Below are 25,677 nucleotides of genomic sequence, written 5' to 3' on the forward strand. Positions count from 1 at the left end.
TTCAATAAAATGTGCTCCAAAGAAATTAGACTGTCAACTACTTCTCCAGTTTTTCTGCCTTCAACAAATTCCTTAATGTTACTGAATTTACAACCAAAATAGATTCCCTGCCAGCCGTAGTTGATTTAGTGTTGAGAGTAATGTTCATGCAGTCTCCTTCAGTCTGAAAGAGAGATTCTTAAAAAGCCACAGGGGAATAAAGACCTGTGTGATTGTCTTTGTAGTGAAGTCTGAACTGATATTATCTGTTCTATTTGGTTTACTGTTTCCAAAAGGGTGCATTGTGTGAGTTTGTTAAAGATGTGTGAGTTTGTTAAAGATGCATGTAAGTCTAGCTTTTTTTTTTTCAGAGCTGCTCTCTGACTGCTTGCTGTAGCAAAGTACTGTAAGATGTAACATGCTCAGAGCTAACCCCAGGCACAGTAGGAATCAGGTAGCTGCCTAAAGCATGATACCTCTACATGCATTTGTCATCTGTTCCATTTATCTGAACAGCCCCACATACCATTAGTTTGTCTTTCCAGCATCTCTATCTATCCTTATTCTTTCCTTCTGTGGTAGGATTGACAGGGCTCTGACCATACATAGGGATCCTCGTCCCTGGGATGGCAGAGTTCTGTTTTACTTTCTGATAACCTCCTGGCATTTTTTTGAGGTGGGTCTGCAGGCAAAAAAAGTATGTTTATAGCTGTGCTTTGACTGGTGTTCTGTGTTCTGACGCTAAATAACTACTAATTGTCAGCATCAGGGCAAGTATTTGCAAACTTGCCCTGACTAATCATGGCTTTGGATGACTAGTTAAATGTTTTCATGAAATATGCACCACTGTCATACAGAAACACATTGCTTCTTGTTCTCTGACATACGTAAGTTTATTTTCCCAACAGAATTTCTGCAAGCTTGCTGTTCCTGTTCTGCTCTCTATATTGGTGTTTCCTAAACTCTCTAATGATTATAAATTCTTTTTATTATACAGTTGGATGACACTTCTTCCAAGGCTGAATTGTTTGCTGAACAGCAATGTGGTTGTTGGCAGTATTCTGTTACTGTTCTGATGAATTCCTAAAAGCAATCTTTAAGCACAATGATTTACTTTGATAGAATAATTTTCTCAATTGTGCTTTTAAAAAGTATTCCTAAAAGCAGTATTTGCATTTTGGATTCTTGCATGATCCTGTAGAATCACTTTTTTTTTTTTTTAATCTAGAAAATGCAGCTAGTCCATAAAGTGCTTAAAGTCTAGTGGAAAAAAATTGCCTTCATATATAAGTTCTGTAAGCCCAGTTTTTTATCCTGTACCTAAGTGTCACTGAGAATGAAAAGGAATGCTGGCATGAAATGCAGAAAAATAACAGAGCACAACTCTTTAGATTTCACAATTTAATATGCGTGTGTGTGTAAAGGTCAAAAGTGTGTTTTTGCAGTTAAATTCTTTCCATCTTTTCACAAGTTGCAAGCACTTGTTTGCAACTGTATTGCTCTTAAAAATATCTGGGGATTTTAACTTTTAATCATACTTGCCCATGATGATCTTTTTAGATATTTTTCAACCCTGCTGCTCTTGAGGGTGAAAACAAACAATTTGTTTGTTAAGTCTTTGCTTATGTAATTTTAAATCTTTTGTTAAGAATAGAATTCTGAAGTTCTTCGTTTTTCTTTTCAGAGACTGATGTGCCTATTAGATGTCCTGACCAATGGATATCATATGCTGGTCACTGTTACATAATTCACAGGAACCCCAAAATATGGAAAGATGCCTTAACATCTTGCAGAAAGGAGGATGGGGATCTGGCTAGCATCCATAATGTTGAAGAGTACAGCTTTGTTATTTCTCAGCTTGGGTACCGTGAGTATTTTATTTATTTATGTATTTTTGCAGTAATATATCACTTATACTAAGAAAATATGAAGTTTAAGAGAAAAGGAGGAGGCTGTTTAAAAAATACAAATAAAATTAACAATATCCTCATCACAAGTTGCAGAAGGAGTTAAATTCTAAACTTCAAATGTTGGGAAAAAAGGCCAATAGAATTAAAACTACATGGACTATGCTGTCATGAAAAAGCTGTGATCAATGTTGTGAACTGCATCAAACTGCATCCTTTCTCAGGGTCTGCTTTTTACTTCTTTTGGCCATTTGTAATGTTTTCAGAAGCTGGAAGAATTTTTACTTTCGCTCTGCAAAGATAGCTGAGAGGAAACAATATTTGTTGGTCAGAAAACTTGTGGAAATTATGGATCCTATTACTGCCATGTCCATGTTTTTCAAGTCATGAAATAAGAAGCTGTCTGTCCCAGTATGTGTGTTCAGAGGCGCCCCTGAAATGGGGTACTTCAGTGTTCACATACTCAAGTTCTTGCATGTCAAGAATGGCTACAGATGGCCTTAGGTGAGATGCTCCTTATGTGAGAAGCAACCATGCTGATGCTGAGGCCATTTTGTAGTTGTGCTGCTTTCCATGTAAATTATTTTACATTTAGTATCAGATACTGCTATTCAATGGGTGAGACATGTTTACAGCCATGTTTACTTCATTGCAGTAACTAATTCTGTATGTGCTTTTAGTGCCCTGTCAGGTAGCTTATTTCGCTGAAAGGGCAGCAAGCTGTCTTGAGTTGCTGTGTAATGGCAGGAATAGCAATCTCAAAATAGCAGATCTGCTTTAGTTATGTATCCTGTCCAACTCCATTGCAACTCGTTTGTTCTTACAATTGTAAAATCATAGGATATCCCAGGTTGAAAGGAACCCACAAGTGTTATCAAGTCCAACTCCACATAGAAATACCTAAAAATTAAGACATATATCTGAGAGTGTTGTCCAAATTGTTCTTGAACTCTGGATTCTGTTCCAGTGCCTGACAAGCCCCTGGTGGAAAACCTTTTCCGCATTTCCATCCTGACCATCCCCTGATGCAGCTCTATGCCACAGTCACATTGCTTCTACCAGGGAGCAGAGTTCAGTGCTGCCCCTCCACTCCCCTGTGAGGAGCTGCAGCTGCCACCGAGCTTTCCTTGAGCCTCCTCTGCTCTGGGCTGACCAAACCCGGGGACCTCAGCTGCTCCTTATATGCCTTATCTCATAGACCCTTCCCTGTCTTTCCAATCCTTTGTTTGGACCTTTGTTTTATGACCTTCTTATATTTTGGTACCCCAATCTGCACACAGCCCTCAAGGTGAGGCAGTACGAGCCAGAGTAGAGCATGGCACAGGGCACAGTAAGAGTGATACATTGTTTTGTGAACTATGCAAAACTTTTATTCTTTGAAAAGGGATGATTAAGAAAGGCGAGACCTCTGAATGAGGCATTAGGACATTTGAAAGAATTTGAAGGAGATTAGATGCATAGATGCATTTTTGACTTGTTCCTTGGAAGTAGGTTGTTTCAGAGGTTATTACCTTTTCCAAAGGCCTTTTCTGGACTGATTACATTGCACTGTTTTTTTTTTTTTTTTTTTTTTTTTTTTAAAGTGAATATTTCTGAAAGTCATATAGTTCTGAGGGAAACCAGATTTCTCACAGATGGCACAAATACTGCAACAGACTATTTAGAAAGTAATCTTTTCAGAGGAGGAAAATTGAAACTGCTGAAGATGCCTTTTAAAGCATTTGTCTCTCAGTATCAGATTGTCATTTCTCACCCCTGTGATGAGAGCACTGTGTACTGCAGTGCCTCAATAATCTTGCCTGGATCAGAACTCTGCTGCAATAAGTGCTGTGCAAACAGAGAAAAAGCCCATCTTTGCGCCAGACAATTCACAGTCTAGTGATAAGACTGAGCAATAAGGGATAAGTATGAGATAAGTATGGTCACAGTAGCAAAACTTCTTCAGTTTTGGCATAATTGACAAGGGAGAACTTCAGAGAAGAACATGAAGAATAAAAAAGGAATGTATTGTGCATATTTACATTAAAATGCAGAATCTGATGTTGCACAAACATGGCTCAGAGCATGTCTGAGAGAGGGGGAAATAGTTGATAAAGTGGTTGTGGAAAAACTCGGTGTTTAGTTGCACAGATTTCGAGGTCACCAAACTCTGTGCCAGCATTTCTTCTACAGAGAGGAGAAAATGTTAACTAGGAAGGGGCTCCGCTAATCTTTGTCCTTTTCTGATTTGCACAGTGTATTTTTGTGTTATGGAATGCTGTTTATTGTAATACTGTATTACCATGGTATGAGCCCACACTAGGATCTCTTGCCATCGAGGAGGCTTCTGCTGTGTTGGTTGCTAAATGGAATCTTGTGTCCTCTGAGTCTGAGTATTAGGGGAGGGTTGGTAAGGACAGTGTGGATGAGCTATAAGGGCTCATACTCAGATATAATAAAGATGGCAAAGGAAATGGAGGGGAAAAAGGAAGGATAGAGATGACTATTCAAGTGGCAAGCTGGAAAGTGATTTTTCTAGGAGCTTGATTTGTCAGAATGGGATGCCTCCATCTTTCTGTAGCTAGCAAATGGCAGAAATGTCACAGGAGAGTTTTAAGTTGCTGAGGTGTCGATTAAAATCTGAAATGTGTAAATCAAAAAGAAGGAGATGACTTTTTACAGGGAAGCAACAGAAGAGAAACAGTTCCAGTTTCTGTTTGATGAACTCTTAAGCAGCTGATGTCTTTTTGGGTGGACACAAGATTCCATTTTTACATTTCATGAGCAATTCTGTTGTCAAGTTGACCATGATCAGTATGGGTAGAGAATGTTAAGAGAAAAATTGTTCAAGAAGGGAAAACTGTGAGAACAAACTGTGAACATGAAAGATGTCTGAGTATTGTTAATTCAAAATACAGTTCTATTATGCCACCACTAATGATGGAATTAAATACATTTTATGACTCTCGTAATAAATTCCAATTGCAGTTAACAAAGGTAAAAAACCAGTACTACAAAGGAATGCCCTTTGATGATGACTAAGTTCAGTTATTATCAATGCCCAATTTTTAATCTCCCATAGGATTTTATTCAGAAGTTTTTTTGCAGAGGAACATTATAGTAGCAATATGGTGGAGACTTTTAAGCACAGGTGAATAGACTTCTAAGAAACAGCAGCAGTGAAGTAAAATGCTTGATTAATCCTACACTTTCCTTCCAAAAGAAAATTTACTCCGCAGTGGACTGACAAAAAGTGAAACAGCAACAGGAATTGCATATTGCTGTAAAATTAAACAAAGTATAGAAACAGATGATGGGACAACTTGCAAGTGTGTTTGCTGACTGTCAGCTTTAAGAGACATGCTGGGTGTCTGAGCATTAGAAGAGTTGGTATTTCTACTTTCTTTACTGCCCTAGAGGTGAAAGAGGAGTTAGGATTTTATTTAGGTGGTTGGTTGTATCTTGTTACTTATTTTATGCAAGTGTTTTAAGCTGGAAAAGGAGAACAAGTCAGACTATGCTGCAACATAATTCAATACAGAGAGCAAGTCTGTGCTTTTGTATGAAGCTAAACACTGCTATTGTACTGCCACTAGAGTGAGTGGCTTTTTCTGAAGACTGGAGTGGGTACATGGAGAATGCTATGCCCTCTATATGAAATAGGGAGCCTTAATTTTCTGTGACTTCCTTTTAGCCTTCCTGAGAGTAAGATCCTATAAATAACATCATGTATAAGGACTGTTATCAATCATGTTTTAGAGCCAGATGATGAACTTTGGATTGGGTTGAATGACCTCAAGGTTCAGATGTATTTTGAATGGAGTGATGGGACACCTGTCACCTATGCCAAGTGGCTTCGTGGAGAACCCACTCATGCAAACAATAGGCAGGAGGACTGCGTTGTTATGAAGGGAAAGGTAAAGTCATGTTTTACTATTGACTTAATTTTATTTATTTATTTATTTTGCTGCTTCCTTGGGAAACAAAAAGTGATGGCTTTCCTTTAAGTTAAATCCCCTTCCCCCCACCAAAGGTCCAGAGATTTCCGTATGCACATGTGGACTTTGGAAGAAACTTTTAATTACACTGCAAAGCACATGAACATCTAAATGCTTTTCTTTGGGAATCTACATTTTGATTTAGATATGTTTGAATTTTTCTTTCTGCTTTGAATCTTTATGAGATATATAGCTATCTTAAGAAATTGCACTAGCAGTTTTTATCGATGATAGAGGGAAAGAAGAAGAGAGAAACCCCTGTTTTCTTATTCTAGACAAAGTTATAAAATTTGGGTCTTGGGTCTAGGTCTGTTACACATTATGTTTGTGTCTGCTCTGCACATGAAAAGCTGTGAGGAAAGTGTTTAGCAGTGGCATTAGTGTAAGCCTTTGTGCGCTGGTCCTACTTGCTGATACCTACAATTGCAAGGCTGTTTTGAAAAGTCTTCTTTTGGATTATAACAATTATATACTATCAATACTGAGATAATCTGAATCGTAGGGTCAGTAAAGTTGGAAAAGACCTCTAATATCATCAGGTCCAAAGAAACAAACCATCCCCACTATGCCCACGAAGCCATGTCCCTCAATGCCACATCTCCATGGTTCACTTGGTATAAAAGTCAGTGTGTAATGTTGCAGAATAATACTTTTCCTATTTGTGATAAAATGTGTAAAAATACAGGATTTACCATCTCCTTGATAATTTACCTATTTTATCAGGAAGAAAAAGAACATTTACCCCTTTCTGCTGCATTAAGAATTCAGAAGGCTACAGAAACTACACCTGCAGTTAGATGTGTCTGGAATGTTAGGGTTTGCTATGTATTTTAGTGGAAAAAAAAAATGCAGTGATTAGAAGCATGGATGATATTGTAATCTTTTTTTTAAGTTTTTCTCCATTGCAGGAGTGGTCAAGTTCTGGTGAGAAGTGTGCAAATACATATTTTTTCCATGGCAACCAGGCCATAGTGTGCATAATTACTGAGTAAGCAGTTTTTTAAAGGCAAAAAGTTGTTGTGTTTTAATGTCCTTTTTGGGCAGCCCCTATGACAGTGCTAGATGAGGTTGTAGTAAATGCTTTGTCTGTATTATGGAATTAGAAAGTCAGGCATGGGAAGGTAGCTGGATGCTTAAACATCAGGGTGCCAGAGTGCAACACTGGAACCTGCAAAGAGTTCAGTTGTGAGGTGGCAAGAATAGTTATGTATATAGTTACAGATGAGTACTGTGGCATGTGATTTTTTTTCTTCCTTTTTTTTTTTTTTATATGCAGAGATACTGGTAGAAGATTAAGTAAGTTTACAAATGGGATATCACATCTGGTTGGGTATTAAAATAAAATTCAATGGCCAGGATCACAAAGCATTAATATTTGACTTTGCTGGTTATGATGATGATGTATGCTAAAATGATGACGTGCTAGAAGTGGCAACATTCAGTGCAGCCAGAGAACCCTTGATCATTGCTCAGAAGTTTCTTATGGAAAGTTGGCATGCATAATACTATAAATAAGAACCAACCAAAAATACCAGTTCAAGGCTGCAGAAGCTTGGCATTGTAGTGACAGGACAAAGTATAATGGTTTTAAACTAAGAGACTAGATTTAAATTAGATTTATTAGGAAATTCTTTATAACATGGGTGGTGAGGCAGGGAACAGGCTGCCCAGAGAAGCTGTGGATGCCCCATCTGTGGAAGTGCTCGAAGCTTGGTTGGATGGGGCCCTGGTCAGGGGGATCAGAAGAAAATAGTCTTGAATGTCCTTTCCAACCCGAAACATTCTATGATCCCCTTTCCTCCTGTATGATTACTGAATTAGTAGTTTTTGTAAAGATGATGTATTGCTGTCACCTCAAAGTGTCCACTTTTCAGCAGCATAGTAATCAAAAAGGTGTACAGCAATGTTGAATCACTCTCAGCAGGAGAAGTCAGACTGAGGTTGAAATTCTGTACTGAAGTTACATGTAGGTTTTCCTTCCTTAAAAGCTAGAAAAAAAAAAAGTCCTTAAATACTTAAATGTAGAGTGCATCTTTGAAACCTAAATCCCACTTGACTATGATATTCTGTTCTTATATTTAGAATGGATTTTGGGCGGACCATTCTTGTGAAAAGAAAAATGGCTACATCTGTAAAAGGAAGCCCCTGTCAGAAGCACCTACAGAAGAGGAAACTATTGGCATGGGCTGCCAGAGAGTAAGTGAAGAAAAAATTGTTGAAGTTGAATTGGCTGCTAGGTAGGATTAAGAAGAGATGGCTCCTGAATGGATCTGGAAGGAGGGGGTTGAAAAGCAAGGAGAAATGGTTTCTGTATTGTCATCATTAAAACAGCTGGTCTTCTCATTTTTATGGCAGATGGGACGGGTGGTACAGATGAATAAAACCAGACTCTCACTCTCGATGTTCCCTTTATTTTTCTAATACTTGAAAGTGTACAAATCTCAAATGAGTAGCTCTTGAGTAGGCTATTTTTCCTTGATTGGAGTTTAGACCTTCATAAGAAATTTTTCTTCACCAGCAGTTGCTCTTCAGCTCTGTCTACAATTTTCTTCGTTACTGTTCATGGCAATAAGAATGTGTTTGTCTTCATGATATTCTCAAGGCTTTGTTTAGGTGTTAGGCCATGCTCCCTACTTTGAAAAATTTGTTACAAGTTCCTAAACAAACTATATCCACTGTGCTCCGTCTGAACTGCCACTGAATTTATTCCTTGTTGGATAGTCTTGTTGGTGAGAAACTGAAGAATATTAAGAGAAAATTTGCATAAATTGTTTGCTGTACCCAGTCACTATTCCTCTGAAAGCATATTCCATTTGGATGACAAAACATTAGAAGAGAGGGTTAGTGTTATTTAATAATCTATGAACTTGTTTGATATGTCGCTACCAGTCTAAAAGGACAAGGTTAAATTTGCTTTCCATGAGCAGTTCTCATGCTTGCACACCTATGTGCCAGGCAGAGTACCGAAAGCACACAATGAAAACCTGTCGTATCTTTTTATAAGTGGAAATCACTGATTAAAAAATCATTATAAATCAGGACTTTAAAAAAGCTTTCTGCTTGCCTCTTTCCACTCTGCCTTTTGCAGTTCAATTGTTCCGTTGTCTAATGGTTAGCTGACAGTGTCATGAGTCTTTTTCTTTCTTTGTCTTTTACATTTATGTTTAATATATTCTTATAGGAACTTTATGAACGTTGTAGCACATTTGATCACTTAATGCTTATTTTGACAGGGCTGGAAAAGGCATGGTTTTTATTGTTACTTCATTGGGAATACATTTGTAACGTTTTCTCAAGCAAATCAAACCTGTGAAAGGCATCAAGCGTATTTAGCGACTGTTCAAGACAGGTAAGTGAAAACTGCTTGCGTTAGGGGCCATATGAGAATTTAGCATCTAATATTATCTGAATGTCAAAATAAAGATTTTGATATGGATGAAAATCTTGCTTGGGAGGACAGCTATATAAACATACAAAACTTGTAAAAGATTTTGCGTACATATTCAAATCTATGAATTCAGTTCATAGTAAAAATAATCAATGGATATGAAATGATTTTTTGCTATTGAAAGCCAAGGAAAACATAGAGTTTTGTTTTTCTTTAATTATAGTGGTTTGAGGATAGGTTTACTTGAGTGTAGGAATAAGAGTACAGAATTCAATTTTAATTATCAAATGAAGAGATTTAAGTCAACTCCACTTGAAAGGTAGCTGAAATGAGGAAGAGGAGCTCAATGTCAAATATCAGTTATTTTCAGAATTGAACTACTTACTCAAAGTTTAAATAAGAATCTAAATGAGGATAGAAGTACTTGGTACTTTAAAACATCATAATTCCATGAGGGTTCAATGTGCACTAAGTTTCTGAGCAGCTGATACACATTATTGAATACAGCATATTCCAAAAATGTAAGAGTTAAGAAATAAAGGCTGGTGTGCCTGCAGTGCCTTACACTTTTTCTGATTTCTTTCATTATAATTTAAATAGGTATGTTCCAGTGTGAAAACTGTTTCATGGATAGTAACCCTCGAAATGCAGGTAGAACTGCAGCTGTGATAAAAATAGTTAAATAATGTGGTCTTTGGACTACACCTTGTTATGAGAGAGACTTTTTTTTTACATTAGCTCTGATGTTACAAAGGCTTTTTATTTAAACACAGTAATGAACTATGACAGCTTTACCTCTGAGTAGGTTTGTTTCCCAAACATAAAAGTTCATGTATGATCACTGGATCTAATTTGCAGTTTTCCTTAGTTTAACAGGTTATTATCATCATCATACTTCAGCCTTTACTTTAGTGTATTTCTGTAGTAGTGCTGAGGCCTTTTGTGGTTTTTGGATTTGCCTGTAACAAGAAGTCATTAAAGTAGAAGGGTACCAAAAAATCTTTGAAATACAGTGATATTACAATTAAGTCCTGTCATGTTCCTTCATTTCCATATCCTCTCCAATTTCATATCAATTCACCATTATACCACTTCCTATACTGGACATCAGAAGAGAAGACTGAATACTTCGGTATTCAAACTTACAAACTAAATATTATGTTTTATTATTTGGTTTGTTCATGTAAATCCCTCCATGTCATACTTTTAAGAAAGTACAAAGGTAGTTGTGAGGAAAAAAAAAACTATTTATAGCTTTTAAAAATTAATCCAGTGGTATTAATTTAACAGTTGTATTCTTTTGAACAGATATGAACAAGCCTATCTGACTAGCCTGGTTGGGCTGAAAACAGAAAGATACTTTTGGATTGGACTTTCAGATGTAGAAGAAAAGGGAACTTTCAAGTGGGCTAATGGCGAATATGTCTTATTTACACACTGGAATTCTGAAATGCCTGGTAGCTATGACTCTATGCTGTCTGAGTACAGTGCCCAGAATATATCACTCACCAATTGCATTTTTTATTTCAGTCCTTAGCCCCTGTCTAATGGTATAATGACCAATTGCTCTCAGATATATCTGGCTGCTCTCTCAAGCATGCCGTGCTGGTGCTAACTTGCTGCATGGTGCTTAACTGAGGTTTTTAACCTGAGTGTGAAAGAAACTGTAAAGTGCTGTAAAATTTCTGATTTACCATCATTCTGCATGTTCTAGATCATTTCTAGATCATTCTCTTCAGACATACTGTGCCTTGCTCGAAAATCCTGCCTGTTCAGCTGTATCTCATAGTGCATTTCCTAAGTGCATGTTTTGAGTTGTGGGAAATCACAACATACGTAAAACATCTCTGGTCTTAGAGAAAACAAGGTTGTAGGAAAGATTAAGAGGAAGCATTTAGTTTTTTTCACTTAATATCTTTTCTAGATGAATTGTGTATATGTGTATATATGGGAAACCTTTTCACGTCTGTCATGGTCACATCAGAAAGAAGATGGTCTCCTCCTGCCTTCAAGATTCTGATGTGTTATATCAGGCTTTTGGGAGACTGTCTGATCCTCTTCAATTACAGTGTCTTAAATTCTGATTTATATGTGTCACATGGAGTGGTAAGGCTGTGTAGACTAAGACGGCAGCAGGCCTATATATAGCGAGCTCATTTTATTAAATTATAGTCAAATCAGACAAATTTGGGAAAACCGCTCTTATCGTGTCTTCAGTTTTAGGGAAGAATTGGTTGAATTGCACAATGGTGCTACAGTCAGCCATTGGAAGTTGATGTGATTTGATGTAAGGCACAATTGAGTATCTGAGATATAGGTGAAGCACTTTTTTTTGCATTTTTCTCCATGAGTTAGAAAAATTCTGTATAAGCAAATATTTCAATTTCTAACAGGATAGAATATGAAGTTTTCTAAAGTTCTCAGTGACCCCCTGAAATGTTGCTTTTATGTGTTCCTGTTTTCAACCAGGAAGAAAGCCAGGCTGTGTTGCCATGAGAACTGGAACTGCAGGTGGATTATGGGAAGTAATAAAATGTGATGAAAAGGCAAAATTCCTATGCAAAATGTGGGCAGAGGGAGTGACGCCTCCACCTGTTCCTACAACAACTCCTGTTCCCAGTTGTCCAGAGGGTTGGGACTCAAACAATCGTATTAGCTTTTGTTTCAAAGTAAGTTTGTTGCTTAGTTCTCAATTAAGGTAGTTTCTATTTGGTACACCTATATGCAATAAAAAGTAGTGTACAATAGTCTTACTGTTTCATCAGCTTATTCAAGGATTATATGTTCAGGTCCTGTCCCCTTTTATTGAAGTATTTGTCATTTTCTTTGCTTTTTTAAAGTGTGATCTTGAGGTCTGATTTCCTGAGCTTGATTTTTCAATCCTTGTTCTATTAAAAGTGTCTTTCTCCTGCCAGTTTGCAGCAGTTATTGCTGTCAGCAATGCAGTCTGCCAGCTTGCCTCAAAAATGCTCATATGAAACCTGTTTTTCAAACAGATGAACACTAACTGATCTTACAATGTAATTTTCTATAATATCCATAGAATAAGTTAATTTTAAGTGAATTGGTTTTGAATATCTTGATCATGTAATCTATTCATGGTCTATTATACCTGATGGTAAAATATGCTGCCTCTTTAGCCTTTTTCAAAAGGAGAGCAAAAGAAAACATGGCTTGAATCTCAAGAGTTTTGTCGAACTATAGGAGGAGATCTGGCCTCCATCAATGGTAAAGAAGAGCAGTATGTGATCTGGCGTTCTATTGCGTGAGTATCTGTTGTGTGGTCATTTATTCACTTTAATTATCCTTTCGATCTTTCTGAAATATTTCATTTTGAAATTACTACAGATGACAATTTGTTTAACATAGGCAAATGTACAAATAGGAAAACTGTCAAGATATAAATCTAGTCAGTATTTTGGTTCATAATTTTAAGAACTAATCAGAAAAGAGCCAACTTCAGATTCTTTTTTTTTTTTTCCTACACAGGGTATGTAAATAAAGTTAGTAGATCCTTGAATTGTAATAAGAAAGTGAGAGATTTCTGAATGTGATCAAATACTGTTAAAAAGATAACACTTGTAATATGGCATGAGTAGGTGGAGCTCAATGAACATATGTACCTGTCTAACTGAAAAGCAAGATTGAAACCTGGCAGACTTGCAAAATGCAGCAGACCTTCAAGTAAGGAAGAAGTCTCAAATGCTGCATTACTATGTATTGGTTCAGTGAATTCTGATTAATCAGTAAAGCGTATCTGCTTGAAGACAGCAGTTAGTTAAGATGCTATTTTTTAATGTGATTCTGCTGCAGCAAGTAATTTTGTGTTTGGAAATACTACACGCCTTTAAAGAGAAAACAGAAAGAGTAGGACTGGACTGTTGTAGAAAAGTAGTAAGACTTATTAGATTTTCAGGAGTTGGATTGGATCTGGACACTTTCTGTGTTAGACAGTGTTACAAACTGACTTGAGTTAATGTGTAGTGCTAAAAGCTAGAAATTGTTGAATTTTAATAGTTGTCCTCTCCACTTATTATTTCTTAGAGCTTTAAGGATTATTTGTATAGAGGCTTATGAATTGCTGTGATTGCTAGGTTATAAAAAATACTGTAATGCCCTTACTAGTTTTGTTTTTATGTTTAAGCTCTTTATAAAATGAATATTTATTACTTTTCGTCTTTTGTTTTGTTTAGAAACAATGGTTTTTACCACCAGCATTTCTGGATGGGCTTATATTACCTGAATCCTGATGATGGCTTTGTCTGGAGTGATGGATCTCCGGTCAGTGGTTTAATTCTTCACAGCTCTTATCTTTCATTCCTTGAGTTTCTTAAGTGCGTGGTGTAAATGTCTGTACAATTTTATGTTTAACTGTAACACTCTGCTCTGTCATGTTCACTTTAGGAATCTTATGACTAGCAATTTCATGGCTGAATTTTATGTCTAAATCATACTGATTTTTTTAATAAGAAAATGTGTATTTAAATCAACGAGAAAATTGAATTCATGGAGATTAAAAAAAATATGTTCTTATGAATGAAAGTTTGTTTTAAAATAAAATAATCCATCGTTAGTATTTCTGTTCTTTTCAAATTAGATCTTGATCTGAAGTGGCCTACATTCACTGGAGCTGAAGGCAATTGTGACTTGTCTGTACTTTAGACTAAGATATTAAACTGTAGAAGCAAAAGTGGTTCTGCAGGTGTGGGTGTATTTAATGTGAAGTTGGTAAAATATATAGATAGATAAATAAAAGTCTATGTACAAAAAACTGAAATTAGAATTGAAACAGGAAAATTAGAGTAGAAGTAATATTTAGTAAAAAAATGCCAACATTTCTCTGTATTGTTTCTCTGTAATGTCCTATTATTTTACTCTAAGAGGATATTTACTTAATTTATCAACATGTGGCATTCACCATCATTGTCATTAGATGAATTTCATAGAATTTATGTCCTTAAAAAATCAATATTCTTCCAAGTGTAATAAGAAACAACAGTTAATTAAATTGTGGTCCAATTGCAATCTGATAACAAATCTGAAATGTCTGTATTGGCAGGGGGAAGCTGTTTTTCTCTTACCTCAGTTTTTCTACTGACAGTATAAACAGATCTTATGCCTGTGTTTTGATACTGTCTCTTCCTTTTCTTCATTATTATTGTACTGTATTACAGGATCCTCACAAAACCTTTTCTATCATAGGTGAGGTATGAGAACTGGGGCTTTGGGGAACCCAATAATTACCAAGGAATTGAACTCTGTGCAGAGATAAGTGGTGATTCAAGCATGCTTTGGAATGACAGGCACTGTGATTATCTATATGGATGGATCTGTCAGATAAGAAAAGGTACTGTTGCTTCCTTCTTTGTTTTGTGAGAATAAGAAAAGAATCTCAGTTCTTTGGGTTTTTTTTTTCCCTTAACTTTAAAAACAAAAAAATTAAAAACCCGTTTACCATAACAGTTCTCTGTGAAAACTGAAATGTGAAAGAATTTACCCATCCTTGATGCATTTAAAGATACAGAGACAATGGTGCCCTGCTGGGGTTTCTCGCTCTTCTTTCTCTATGATTTCAGAAAGATAAACGTGATTCCTCAAAACTAGGAGATGTTACTTTGAGTATTCACATTCACTTCTTATTTCATGCTTTTTTCAGTAAATGCAACTTTTTTTTTCTCCGAGTTGAGCTTCAACTTGTAAGAAAATAGTTCACAATATTTGAAGTTTTGTGTGTGAAAACTCTCTCTTCAGTTTGGCATATATATACTATTTGATAAACTAATGTAATCTATAATTGCAAGATGTAACCTGATTTGGGGATAATTTGTTTTGCATTGACTAGGTTTTACATTCATTTAGTTGTTTATCACAAACTACTCTTGAATTCTAAGTTTGTTATCTGAAAATATCAAGTCAAAATTATTTTGGGAAATTTTGAGTTCCACAAACAAGTGCTTAGTTAAGCTTTTTGCCACAGCCATATGTTGGGAGGGCAAGGAGCAAAACAAGGATGCCTCATTTGTAATTATCAGATTGTTGACAGTAAGCTACCAAATCTACTGTGTGTTGGTAAAAGGATTACTTGGGCATTGAATTTTTTACTAAATGTCAATATAAATGAGATTATTTATAGTACAAACAAAATTGATAAACCTGTGGAGAGATGTCCTGTTTTAGAAATTGTTTTTCTGTGATAATAATGTTGTCATATGAATCTATCTCTGTTATGCCATAACCAAACCAAACAGGGATATACTGTAGCCTGAAATATTATTTTTAGATTAGACCAGTTAATTTCCTGGGAGTGCATATTTTCCAGTGAAATTGTCTCTGTGGAGATTTTTTAAAATCTCAGTGTAAGCTCTTTCTGTTCTGAGAGAACAACCTGGTCAATGAAAAGCTGGACATGAGCCAGCTTTGCAGCCTGGAAGGCCAACTGTATCCTGAGTTGCTTCGAAAGGGAGGTGGCAGCAAAGTGAGGGAATTGATTGTCCCCCTCTGCTCTGCTCTTGTGAGGCCCCATTTGGAGTATTGCATCCAGGCCTGGGGTCCCCACTGCAAGGAGGACAGAACTGTTGGAGCAGGCCAAGAGGAGAGTCAAGAAAATGATCAGAGGGGCTGGAGCACCTCTCCTGTGAAGAAAGGTTGAGGGAACTGAGCTTGTTCAGCCTGGAGAAGAGAGAGCTCCAGGGAGATCTCATTGCAGCCTTCCAGTATTTAAAAGGAGCTTATAAACAGGAGGGAGACAGACCTTTTACACAGTCTGACAGTGACAGGACAAGGATGAATGGTTTTAAACTGAAAGAGGGGATATTTAGATTAGATATTAGGAGGAAATTTTTTAATCAGAAGGTGATGAGGCACTGCAACAGGCTGCCCAGAGGAATTGTGTGTGCTCCATCCATGGAGAGGTGTTCAATGTTGGGGCTCTGGGCAGCCTGATCTGATTCACAGAATCACACGGAATCACAGAATGGCCAGGGTTGGAAGGGACCTCAAGGATCATGAATCTCCAACCCCCCTGCCACATGCAGGGCCACCAACCTTCCTACCTAATGCTGGACCAGGCTGCCCAGGGCCCCATCCAATCTGGCCATGAACACCTCCAGGGACGGGGCATCCACAACCTCTCTGGGCAGCCTGTTCCAGTACCTCACCACTCTCTCTGTAAAGAATTTCCCCCTGACATCCAACCTAAATCTCCCCTCCCTCAACTTAAAACCATTTCCCCTCGTCCTGCAGTTATCAACCCTTTCAAAGAGTTGATTCCCCTCCTGTTTGTAGGCTCCCTTTAGGTACTGAAAGGCTGCAATGAGGTCACCCCACAGCCGCCTTTTCTCCAGGCTGAACAAGCCCAGCTCCCTCAGCCTGTCCTCATAGAGGAAGTGCTCCAGTCCCCTGATCATCTTCGTGGCCCTCCTCTGGACCCTCTCCAACAGTTCCCTGTCTTTTTTGTACTGGGGGCTCCAGACCTGGACGCAGTATTCCAGATGGGGCCTCACAAGAGCAGAGTAGAGGGGAATCACCTCCCTGTCCCTGCTGGCCACCCCTCTTTTGATTCATGGCAACACTACCCACAACAGGGGGTTTGAAGCTAGGTGATCTTTAAGGTCTCTTCAAACCTAAGCTGTTCTATGATTCTTGCTAAAACAGGTGGGAGAAACAGGACTGTCTTAATAGCAAGAATGCCTGAGACATAAGGTTTTTAGCATGTAGGGAATATTAAATACGATCGCTTAATTTAGGCAAATATCAGGGTATTATAAAGTGCCTTGCACATTAGGAATAGCTTCTATTTAGAGCATCAGGGTACAAGAGTTTTTATTTAGAACTGGCCAAAAATAAGAGATTTAGACCATTTAGTTCCTTCTAGTTTTTGGTATTAAATCCATGGCTAACATAAAATTCAGTGTTAAGTGGCATGCCTATTGGTCATGGTAAACGTTTTCTTACTGTCAAATTAAATTCTTTTTTCTTACAGGTGCAAGTTTAAAGCCTGAACCAACAGAATCTCCTGTACCCAGTAAGTGTTCTTGCTTTTGCTATTAGTGTATGTGTGTTTAAGCATGTTTTTAAAATTATACTAATGAGAATATCTTGTACCTTAGTAACAGTACAGTTAGCTTACTATTTATCTTGCAGAGTATGTGACTACTGAGGATGGATGGATTATAAATGAAGACAGACATTATTATTTCAGCACAGAGAGTGTTCCAATGGAAAAAGGTCGAGAGTTTTGCAAACAGAACTTCGGAGACCTTGCAGTCATTGAGAGTGAAACTGAAAGAAAGTTCCTCTGGCGATATGTAAGAAAAATTAATTAATACTATGCAATAATCATCCAGAGGAAATGAGCGCGTGCACAAGTCCTGTTCAGTCTGTTGTTCTCCTTACAAGTTTTATAACAGTGGAGTCAGTGAAACTGCAGTAACATTAAGCCAGATGAAAACGTATGATAAATCCGAGTTTGTTTTTCTTTTAGATTGCCTCTTATCAGAGACAGGGCCTTTTGTGTATAGAAGCAAGTACAGTAAGCATTAAATAAATTCTTATTTGCTTTTAAATAATACCCTGTGGCAGTTAGACCACATTATCATAGAATTATAGAATCATAGGATATCCCAAGTTGGAAGGGTCCAACAAAGATCATTGACTCCATTATATCTATCTGCAACTGTTAATGTGTTAAGGTAAATCTTAATGCTTAGTTTTACTTAATTTTTGGCTTTGTTTTAGCAAGAAGCAATGTAATCTTGAGTTACAATTTGCTAGGGCAAGTGAGTTAACTGAAAGATGATGGATGAAACATTCGAAGTAGTGAATCAAAATAGGTATTGGCTTACAAACAACTCTCTGAACATTGGCTTTGGAATTTGTCAGTGTGTCTGAGATGTAGTCTGATGTAGCAACCTCTTTTTAGTCAAGGAGGCAGAAGGCAAACTTCTCCTATGAAACATAATTAGGGGTGAAGTACTTGAGTGGTAGACTATGAGCAAAGAGGTTTTAGATGATGTTTCCTTGGTGACTGAAAGTTAGTTGCCTCATTACTGTTTTCAGACCACCTTCTTTAAGTCAGTAATCTAGAAGTCAGATTCGATCTACTTGAAACCTTTCCTGATCTTGCTGAAGGATGACAGTGAGTTGACACGAGCCTATATTGACATCCAAGTTGTAGGAGGGTTTGTTTCTTGCAGTGTTTGTAGATGATGTCTGCCATAGAGACTGTTCAAGAGTTCAGAATTTCACTGACTTTCAAGACTTTAAAAAGTGATAATATAGTAAACAAACTTTTTGGTGAAGTGGTGAAGTTTGACTGATGACTGTCAGCTGTGAGCTGCTTTAAGTTTGCTGTTTTAGCTGGAAAATATAGTAATTCATTCCTTGAGAATAAATAATATATTATTCATTATTAATGAATTTGTGATAAAAGAAGTAAGTGTATACAATATTAATTGTTCTAGATCTTGAAAAATGGCAAAGAGGAAGCATATTTCATTGGTTTGCAACTGAGTGTTGATCAAAGGACAAGGTAGGTGAATGTGAACCATCATGGTTGCATTTATTGAGCAGAGAAAAAAATTGTGAAGTGCTTGAATGAAATTGTATCCTTGTCAAAGTGCATGAAAATGTTATTTTTAATTGCAAAAGTGTATTCTGTCCTAAATTTGTCACAATTTTTCATCTGCATAGTAGAGTGATCAAGCATTTTGCTCGTGTTACAACTAAAATCTCTTACCTGTGTAACAGGTAAAGTGAATGTATGACTTGGGGAAAATGGTGAGCATATGTATTATCTCATTTTGAAATGATGTCCAACTTTCATGTTGGCCTGAATGGATATTTTGGGTATTGTTCTATCAGCTGTAGAAGTGTCTGCTTATTGTGTAAATCAAAAGTAAGCACACAAGCTATGTTTATGCAAAGAGAATAGTTCTAATGCAATTAGCAGGGAGACAAACAAGTCAAAAAACCTTGTACACATTAGACTGTGAATGGCTGTATTAAAGATACTGCAAAATGACTACTTTTTTAATATGAAATCAATCCTACTTATATTAAAGAAGTGTTTTGTCGGATTATTCTTCTTAAGCTGGATGGATGGCACACCAGTGAATTATTTGGCATGGGCACCACATGAACCTAACTTTGCAAATAATGATGAAAACTGTGTAGTCATGTATAAAAATTTAGGTGAGTTCTGTATGTTTGCTCTTGAATTTCTTTATTTATGTGCTTGTGTCCCAAATATTTTCTTCTGAGAGGCACCCATTCTTTTTTTTTTTTTTTTTCCTTTGTTTGCTGTTGTATATTGTTGCAAAAGACCACAGTATTATAGTTATAGTTTGGACTTACTAACATTTCTCAGTTCCTATATTTATCTTAAATATAACATGGGGAAGCTCAGATAGAAGGTTTGTGGTTATGATTGCTATGCAACTGTTTTATATTTTTAAATGAAAATGGCTTACTGTGTCACTATAAAACTATACTACTTGTTTCTATGCTGCTTTCAGTGCTGATGACAGCATGTCTAAAGTGCCATATTTATCCTAGATTTTGTTATAGAATGATAATAAACTGAGGGACTTTGGATTTGATCTTTCAACTTTGTTTCAGAATGAGTGAAAATTATTTTGATCCAACTAATTCTGGATATGGCATCATACAATTCCCCTTTTTATCTCACATTTAGGATTTTGGAATGATATAAATTGTGGTTATCCAAATCCCTACATATGTGAAAGGCACAACAGTTCCATTAATTCCACAGTTCCTCCAACAACATTTTCAACTCCAAGAGGATGTAATCCAACTTGGCTTTCCTTTCAGAATAAGGTACTATAACAAATGCAGAGCATGTTGGTTGTTTGGCAAGCATTAAATAAAAGGAAAGAAATTATTTAATAATGTTGTTTTGTATTGCAATAACATTGCTATTTTTTTTTCAAGAGAGCTGGTTGATGTCTACATGTTTTTCTTTGTTTGCCCATCCACTATTTTGCTTTTTGACACTTCAGTAGAAGTGATATTTAAATATATTTAGTTGCAGTTTCTGAAAGTCATTCTTTAGTCTTTTCTTCAAGCCTTTTTTAATGCATTTCTTGAAGAATTTAGATATAGTTCTTGAAGTATTGACACTTTGGTTATATATTTTAACCAAATTGTAATGTTCTTTCAGTCATGAATATATTTTGCCTTTCTTGACTTTAGAACTGTGAAAAGTTTTGTAGAGTCAAAAAAAAAAAAAAAAAATACAAACAAACTAGTGGGTTAATATTGGTCTTGTATAGCTTATCAATATTAGTTGTCTGTCATTAGAAGTCAGGTTTTGCTTATTTTCTACCAATTTCAAATGAAATCTAGTATGCATCTTGTTTAGGAGAATGTTTTCTTGAAACTTTACATTTTACTTAGAGAATGGACCGAATGCAAAAGCTCTTTTTGAGCAGAACGTGTTTTGTCCCAGTTAAATCTGTTATTTCACCATATTTTCTCCTTCCTGCTTTGCTTGAAACAATGATGTTCAATCTGTAAGTGATGTTGGAGTAAAGGTAATAAATGGAGAATTTGTTCACGTTTTAGTGTTACAAAATATTTGGATCTACAGAAGATGAACGTGTCACTTGGCATGCTGCACGAACAGCTTGCATGAATTTAGGAGGAAACCTGGCTGCTATCCCTAATGAACAAGTGCAAGGTATGCAAATAGTTCTGTATCAACCAGATGAGATGATATTTAATTTTTACAGATGGTTGTATTTGTGTAAAACATGGACAACGTTTGAATGATTTCTTTGCATCTGATCTTGGTTCCACAACATACAATACTTAGAAATTTACAGTGAAATTTGCACCTGAATCTACCAAATTCTACTGCTGGCTTAGAAATGCATGCATATTATCTTGGTGACCAAAGTAGTGCTTTTTCTGCCTGCACATGATGCCAGCTGGGCCCGGCAAGTTTCATTCAAAGTGATGTAGTTTCACTTGTTGGCGTTAACTCACTGCATGGCTTTCCATAGTAACTTAAGCAGAACACCTTTGGGATTAAAACTTGCTGTCTCTGGGCAGTTTGGGGCAATGGTTTGACTGATCATACACCTAGCCATTAGTCACTTCATAGCTGCATCATTCTTTTCACTAGAGAAGCTTGTTTTAATGGTTACAAGAATCGCATCATTGACTGGGTAAATGGGCAGATGTCCCATGCTTGAATAAAAATGACACATTAAATTAGGAGAGATTTTGATAGATGTTAATAACATCTCTTTTTAGAAATATTGCTTTAAACTATACTGAGAAATAGATACTGCACGACGAGTACTATTTGTGAACTCAAAAGATCTGAAAAATTATACTTTGTAAAACAGTTGTACTTTGAGAAATTAACTAATTTAACTAGTTAATTAGCTAAAATGTTAGATTGCTAACATGAATTTAGCACTACTTAATTTTTTCCACACTTGAAGAGATGAGTCAAACTTCCACAAACTTATTGAGCATGACTAATTTCTTATCTAACATAAAACTACAGTTTCTCAGATGACTCATGCAGGGCTTGAATTCAGGGAAAGAATGAAATGATAAATAAAACTACAAGCATTAAACTATTGTTACTGCTGATAGTGTAGATATAGAGACTCGAGTTCTTGTTACAATTTCTTGCAGAGCAGCAATGCTAACATTTGGCATAGAAATCTATAGGTCTTACGCTTGGGAATGTTGAGTTGCATTCATTTTAAAAGGCTGAAAGAAGGTGTGTAGGTAATAGAGTAGACAAATTTGCCTATTTTTAGAGAAGAATGAGCTCATAGTGTTGACTAGCAAGTGGCAAAAGGCATCATAATTTTATTTTAGCAGACTGGTTTACTGTGGTCTAGTGGGCTGATGAATGCCAGCTGACCTAGCCTGCTCTGTTTTTCATCTATCCATGGTAGCTAAGATGAACAAGCACCTCCTTGGAATTTGCAAAGCTGTGGTAATTGCTCTTCTGAGACTCATTTTAAAGCGTCTCTCTTGTGCATTCTGTTGCTTATTATGGCAGTGCAGGCAGAATCGTAGGGGTTGGAAGGGACCTCCAGAGATCATCGAGTCCAACCCCCCTGCCAAAGCAGGTTCCCTACAGCAGGTTTCCCCACTTTCTCCAGTGGGGAAACAGTTCTGCTATTATAAATGCAGCTGCACAAGTGGTTGGTGCTCAGTTGTGTTGTCTGTATGAAGCCACAATAACATAACCACTCTGGTGGGATTATCAAAAATGTATATAATCTACACCACTTCATATTTCTAAATCAGTTGTAGAATTGGGATTCAAAAATATTTTGAGACCCTATAAAACTATTCCTATCGTGCTTTTGGAATTCATCCCACTACAAGGTTAGATGTTTAGCTGGAGTACGTTGCAACAGGTATGTATGTCGGTTATCTGTTAAACTCAAAAGTCACCTCCTTTTTTATCTTATCTATTTGTGTTGCCATTAATAAACTGTTCTTTATTTCACTAAAATGCTTAATATCACCAGATGCCATTAATGACAATGAGGTCTGACACTTAGGTCCAATCACCCTTCATGGAAAATATTTCATGTTTTCTTTCTCTCTTTTTCTTTTCTTAATTATTGTTTTCTTCACCTCTAGCTTTCCTCACCTTCCACGTGAAAGATTTTCTTACTGACACATGGATTGGATTAAATGATATAAATCATGAACTGAAGTTCCTCTGGACAGATGGAACAGGAGTTTACTTTACAAATTGGGCCAAAGGCTTCCCATCAGGACATATGGGATCATACTCATACGATGGCCAGGTAAATAGCAATCACAAACTGTCCTCTCATACGTGCTTTTAGATTATGCATTTAGGCATTTGCTGGGATTTGAAACATTAATGCTCAGTCTACTAGTTTCATATCTATAGAATTTTCTAGCAGCACTGACCTCACCATAGTTGTTTTTCTTTTTTTTTCCCAGAAACCTGGCATTTTTAACTATTACTTTAGATGTTATTCATGGTGTTACATATTGCACTGATAAAATGATTACTTACAAACCTTTCACATCACATACAAATCCAGTAAGTTGCTGTGTTAGCTGTTGACGGGTGCTCAGTGCTGTAGTGCTTATGTAAAGATTGCTTCCAGATTTCATTTCTATATGTCCTTGAAGGCTCCAGAGCACCTGTATTTGCCCTCCTTTTCTCAGGCTTTGCTAAAAAAGACAGTGAGATTCCCACCTTGTGACGCTGTCCAAATAGCGTGCTGAATAAACACATCTTCCTTGTCCTCTGACCATTGCAGTGCCTTGAATGTAGGAGGAGTGTAGGAGATTTCTCAGTTGGTGTGTAGCTTGCAATATTTAGTTACAGAAAAACTTTCCCTGTTGTACATACAAGCAAATTTTGTCAGTCACATTTGTAGGAAGGACATAACTTTGTAAAAAGCTAGGCATTCAAGTTTCAAGAAAAAAAAAAAAAAACCTTCCCCTATTTTGCTGTCATACAAACTGATTTCATAGGTCATAGAATCCCTCTTGCTAATCTTATGTGATTTACATAGTTCTCAATTACAGTATTAGCTGTATTTCTCTTGATTGAAATTCTCACCACAGAAATCTTAGTTTTATGTATAATGTTCTTTTCCTGTTTTTGAAAGTATCACCTCTGAGCTTTGTATCCTTATTAGGAAAAACGTTTGAGAATATGAAGTTCAAAATAGAAAGCACGTATAATATGTTACTTTTGGAATGAGCAATACATTTTTTTTTCTTTTAATGAGAAGTATTAGGATTTCTGTGAAGTCACCTGTGAAAAATTTTAGTCTCTATTTTATAAATTTCAAATTTATTTTTACTTGACCTCAGCAAAAAGAAAGAACATATCATAGTTTATACAAAGTACTTTGCAACTTTTCAATTGGAGGTATTTAAATGTTAGTGCATTTCACTTAACTACTGAAGTTTTTCTCTGCATAGCTTTTGCTGGATAGCAAAATTAACTAAGAAAATAGTGTATTGGTCACTCTTTGTATAATATGTGCTAACAAAGTTTCTAGATATTGTGTCCCTGTAGTAGAATTTGAAATTTCACTGTAAAGGTGAGACCTACAGACCAATGGCTGCCTTTGAGTAGCAGCTGTCCTGAGTTTTGCTGTGTCTAGTATTATAGCTTGCAATAAGAAATTTGAAGGGACTGATATTTCAGAAATGTTACATTGTCCATTGAAGTTCCTGGTTTTTTTGTTTGTTTGTTTGTTTTTTTTCTTGAACAAAATTAATCTTTTCTACAGTAGTTGATTTAATTTCTCTTTAAATTGTCTGTGGCTTTCCTTTTCTTCATGCTGTATGCCTAGAGATGGGAGGGTCCAGAAATTTCTTGTCTGCCTATTCACCACAAGGTTGCTCAAGATAGAGCAACATTAAGAAACTCGTGAAGTGCAAGAGGAACAGAAACTCCACATCATTAAAAACTTATGAAGATATGAGAATAAAATTAGAATGTTATTTCTGTATGAAGACATCAATGAGAGACCAAAGTTTCTTATTTACATTTTCTAGTTGTTTGTAACTGATTCTGTATCTTCTTGCCCCAAGGCTGATTGTGTTGTCATGAGAAATAATCCTGTTAAGGAAGCAGGGAAGTGGGCTGATGAGAGTTGTGATAACAACAGAGGATATATATGCCAAATTAAAGCAGGTATTGCTGTTTTCTTTTAAAGTATAATCAGAGCTTATGAGTATGCAGGATCTTGCTGGGGTGTTAAGTGCTGGATTTCAACATGATTTCACTCTTAATAAAGATACGTCAACAAAATGTTTTTCAGTCAAGAACATCATTCAGACCGAAGGTCCACTAAAAGACTACTCCCAGCTGACCCCTCCTAGTAAATGCTGTGTTACTAACTTCCTGAGCTGGAATTTATATCTAAGTATTTGTGTTTAGTATGAAATTTCACTCTTAGGGTGGTACCTGGAGATCAACGTCTGCTTTTCAGCAGTAGCAGCTCTAATTTTGCTGTGTGTATATTACAGCTTAAAACAATGCATTTCAAGAAACAGATATAACAGAAATATATCCGAATGATAATTGTTCTGTGATTATTGTCTGTCATTTTCTGAGCATGTTTAGAATGTATTCTGGGGAATACTGAATTTTACAAGCTGCATGAACTATCTAGAGTGTGAATGCAACTCATTCACAATGAACTTGAGCTGATTTAATTCCAAAAGGAAACTAAAACAGTGAAAACCTGAATTTAAATATCAGATTGATTTGTAAGTGCTGGTCTGTTTTATAGTTTACGTTTTCTCTGGCAAAAAGATCTCTTGAAGACAACAGGCAAAGCACTTGTGTTGATGAAAAGTTGTGTTGTACTCTATTCCCAATTCATTTAAGTTATTATTCCCAATTTAAGTAATACTATTCTGAAGG

At 36.4% G+C, this 25,677-nt stretch overlaps 1 protein-coding gene across 3 annotated transcripts in view; it reads left to right on the forward strand.

The window, feature by feature from the left end:
- The window catches only part of LOC116243273 (macrophage mannose receptor 1), a 54,725-nt gene that overhangs the window by 18,084 nt on the left and 10,964 nt on the right, over positions 1-25,677 (forward strand). For all 3 annotated transcript variants that reach the window (XM_031614418.2, XM_090142886.1, XM_090142885.1), the window contains exons 7-23: positions 1,664-1,846; positions 5,625-5,782; positions 7,946-8,059; positions 9,097-9,212; positions 10,560-10,708; positions 11,721-11,920; positions 12,392-12,516; positions 13,445-13,532; positions 14,454-14,598; positions 17,233-17,274; positions 17,394-17,557; positions 18,713-18,780; positions 19,342-19,442; positions 19,945-20,087; positions 20,835-20,949; positions 22,890-23,059; positions 24,840-24,942. In XM_031614418.2, the coding sequence (XP_031470278.2) occupies positions 1,664-1,846; positions 5,625-5,782; positions 7,946-8,059; positions 9,097-9,212; positions 10,560-10,708; positions 11,721-11,920; positions 12,392-12,516; positions 13,445-13,532; positions 14,454-14,598; positions 17,233-17,274; positions 17,394-17,557; positions 18,713-18,780; positions 19,342-19,442; positions 19,945-20,087; positions 20,835-20,949; positions 22,890-23,059; positions 24,840-24,942 (2,184 nt within the window). The remainder of the gene's footprint in view (positions 1-1,663; positions 1,847-5,624; positions 5,783-7,945; positions 8,060-9,096; positions 9,213-10,559; positions 10,709-11,720; positions 11,921-12,391; positions 12,517-13,444; positions 13,533-14,453; positions 14,599-17,232; positions 17,275-17,393; positions 17,558-18,712; positions 18,781-19,341; positions 19,443-19,944; positions 20,088-20,834; positions 20,950-22,889; positions 23,060-24,839; positions 24,943-25,677) is intronic.

This window comes from Phasianus colchicus, chromosome 6 (assembly GCF_987193195.1).
Source record: "Phasianus colchicus chromosome 6, bPhaCol1.hap1.1, whole genome shotgun sequence".
NCBI classification, from domain to species: Eukaryota; Metazoa; Chordata; class Aves; order Galliformes; family Phasianidae; genus Phasianus; species Phasianus colchicus.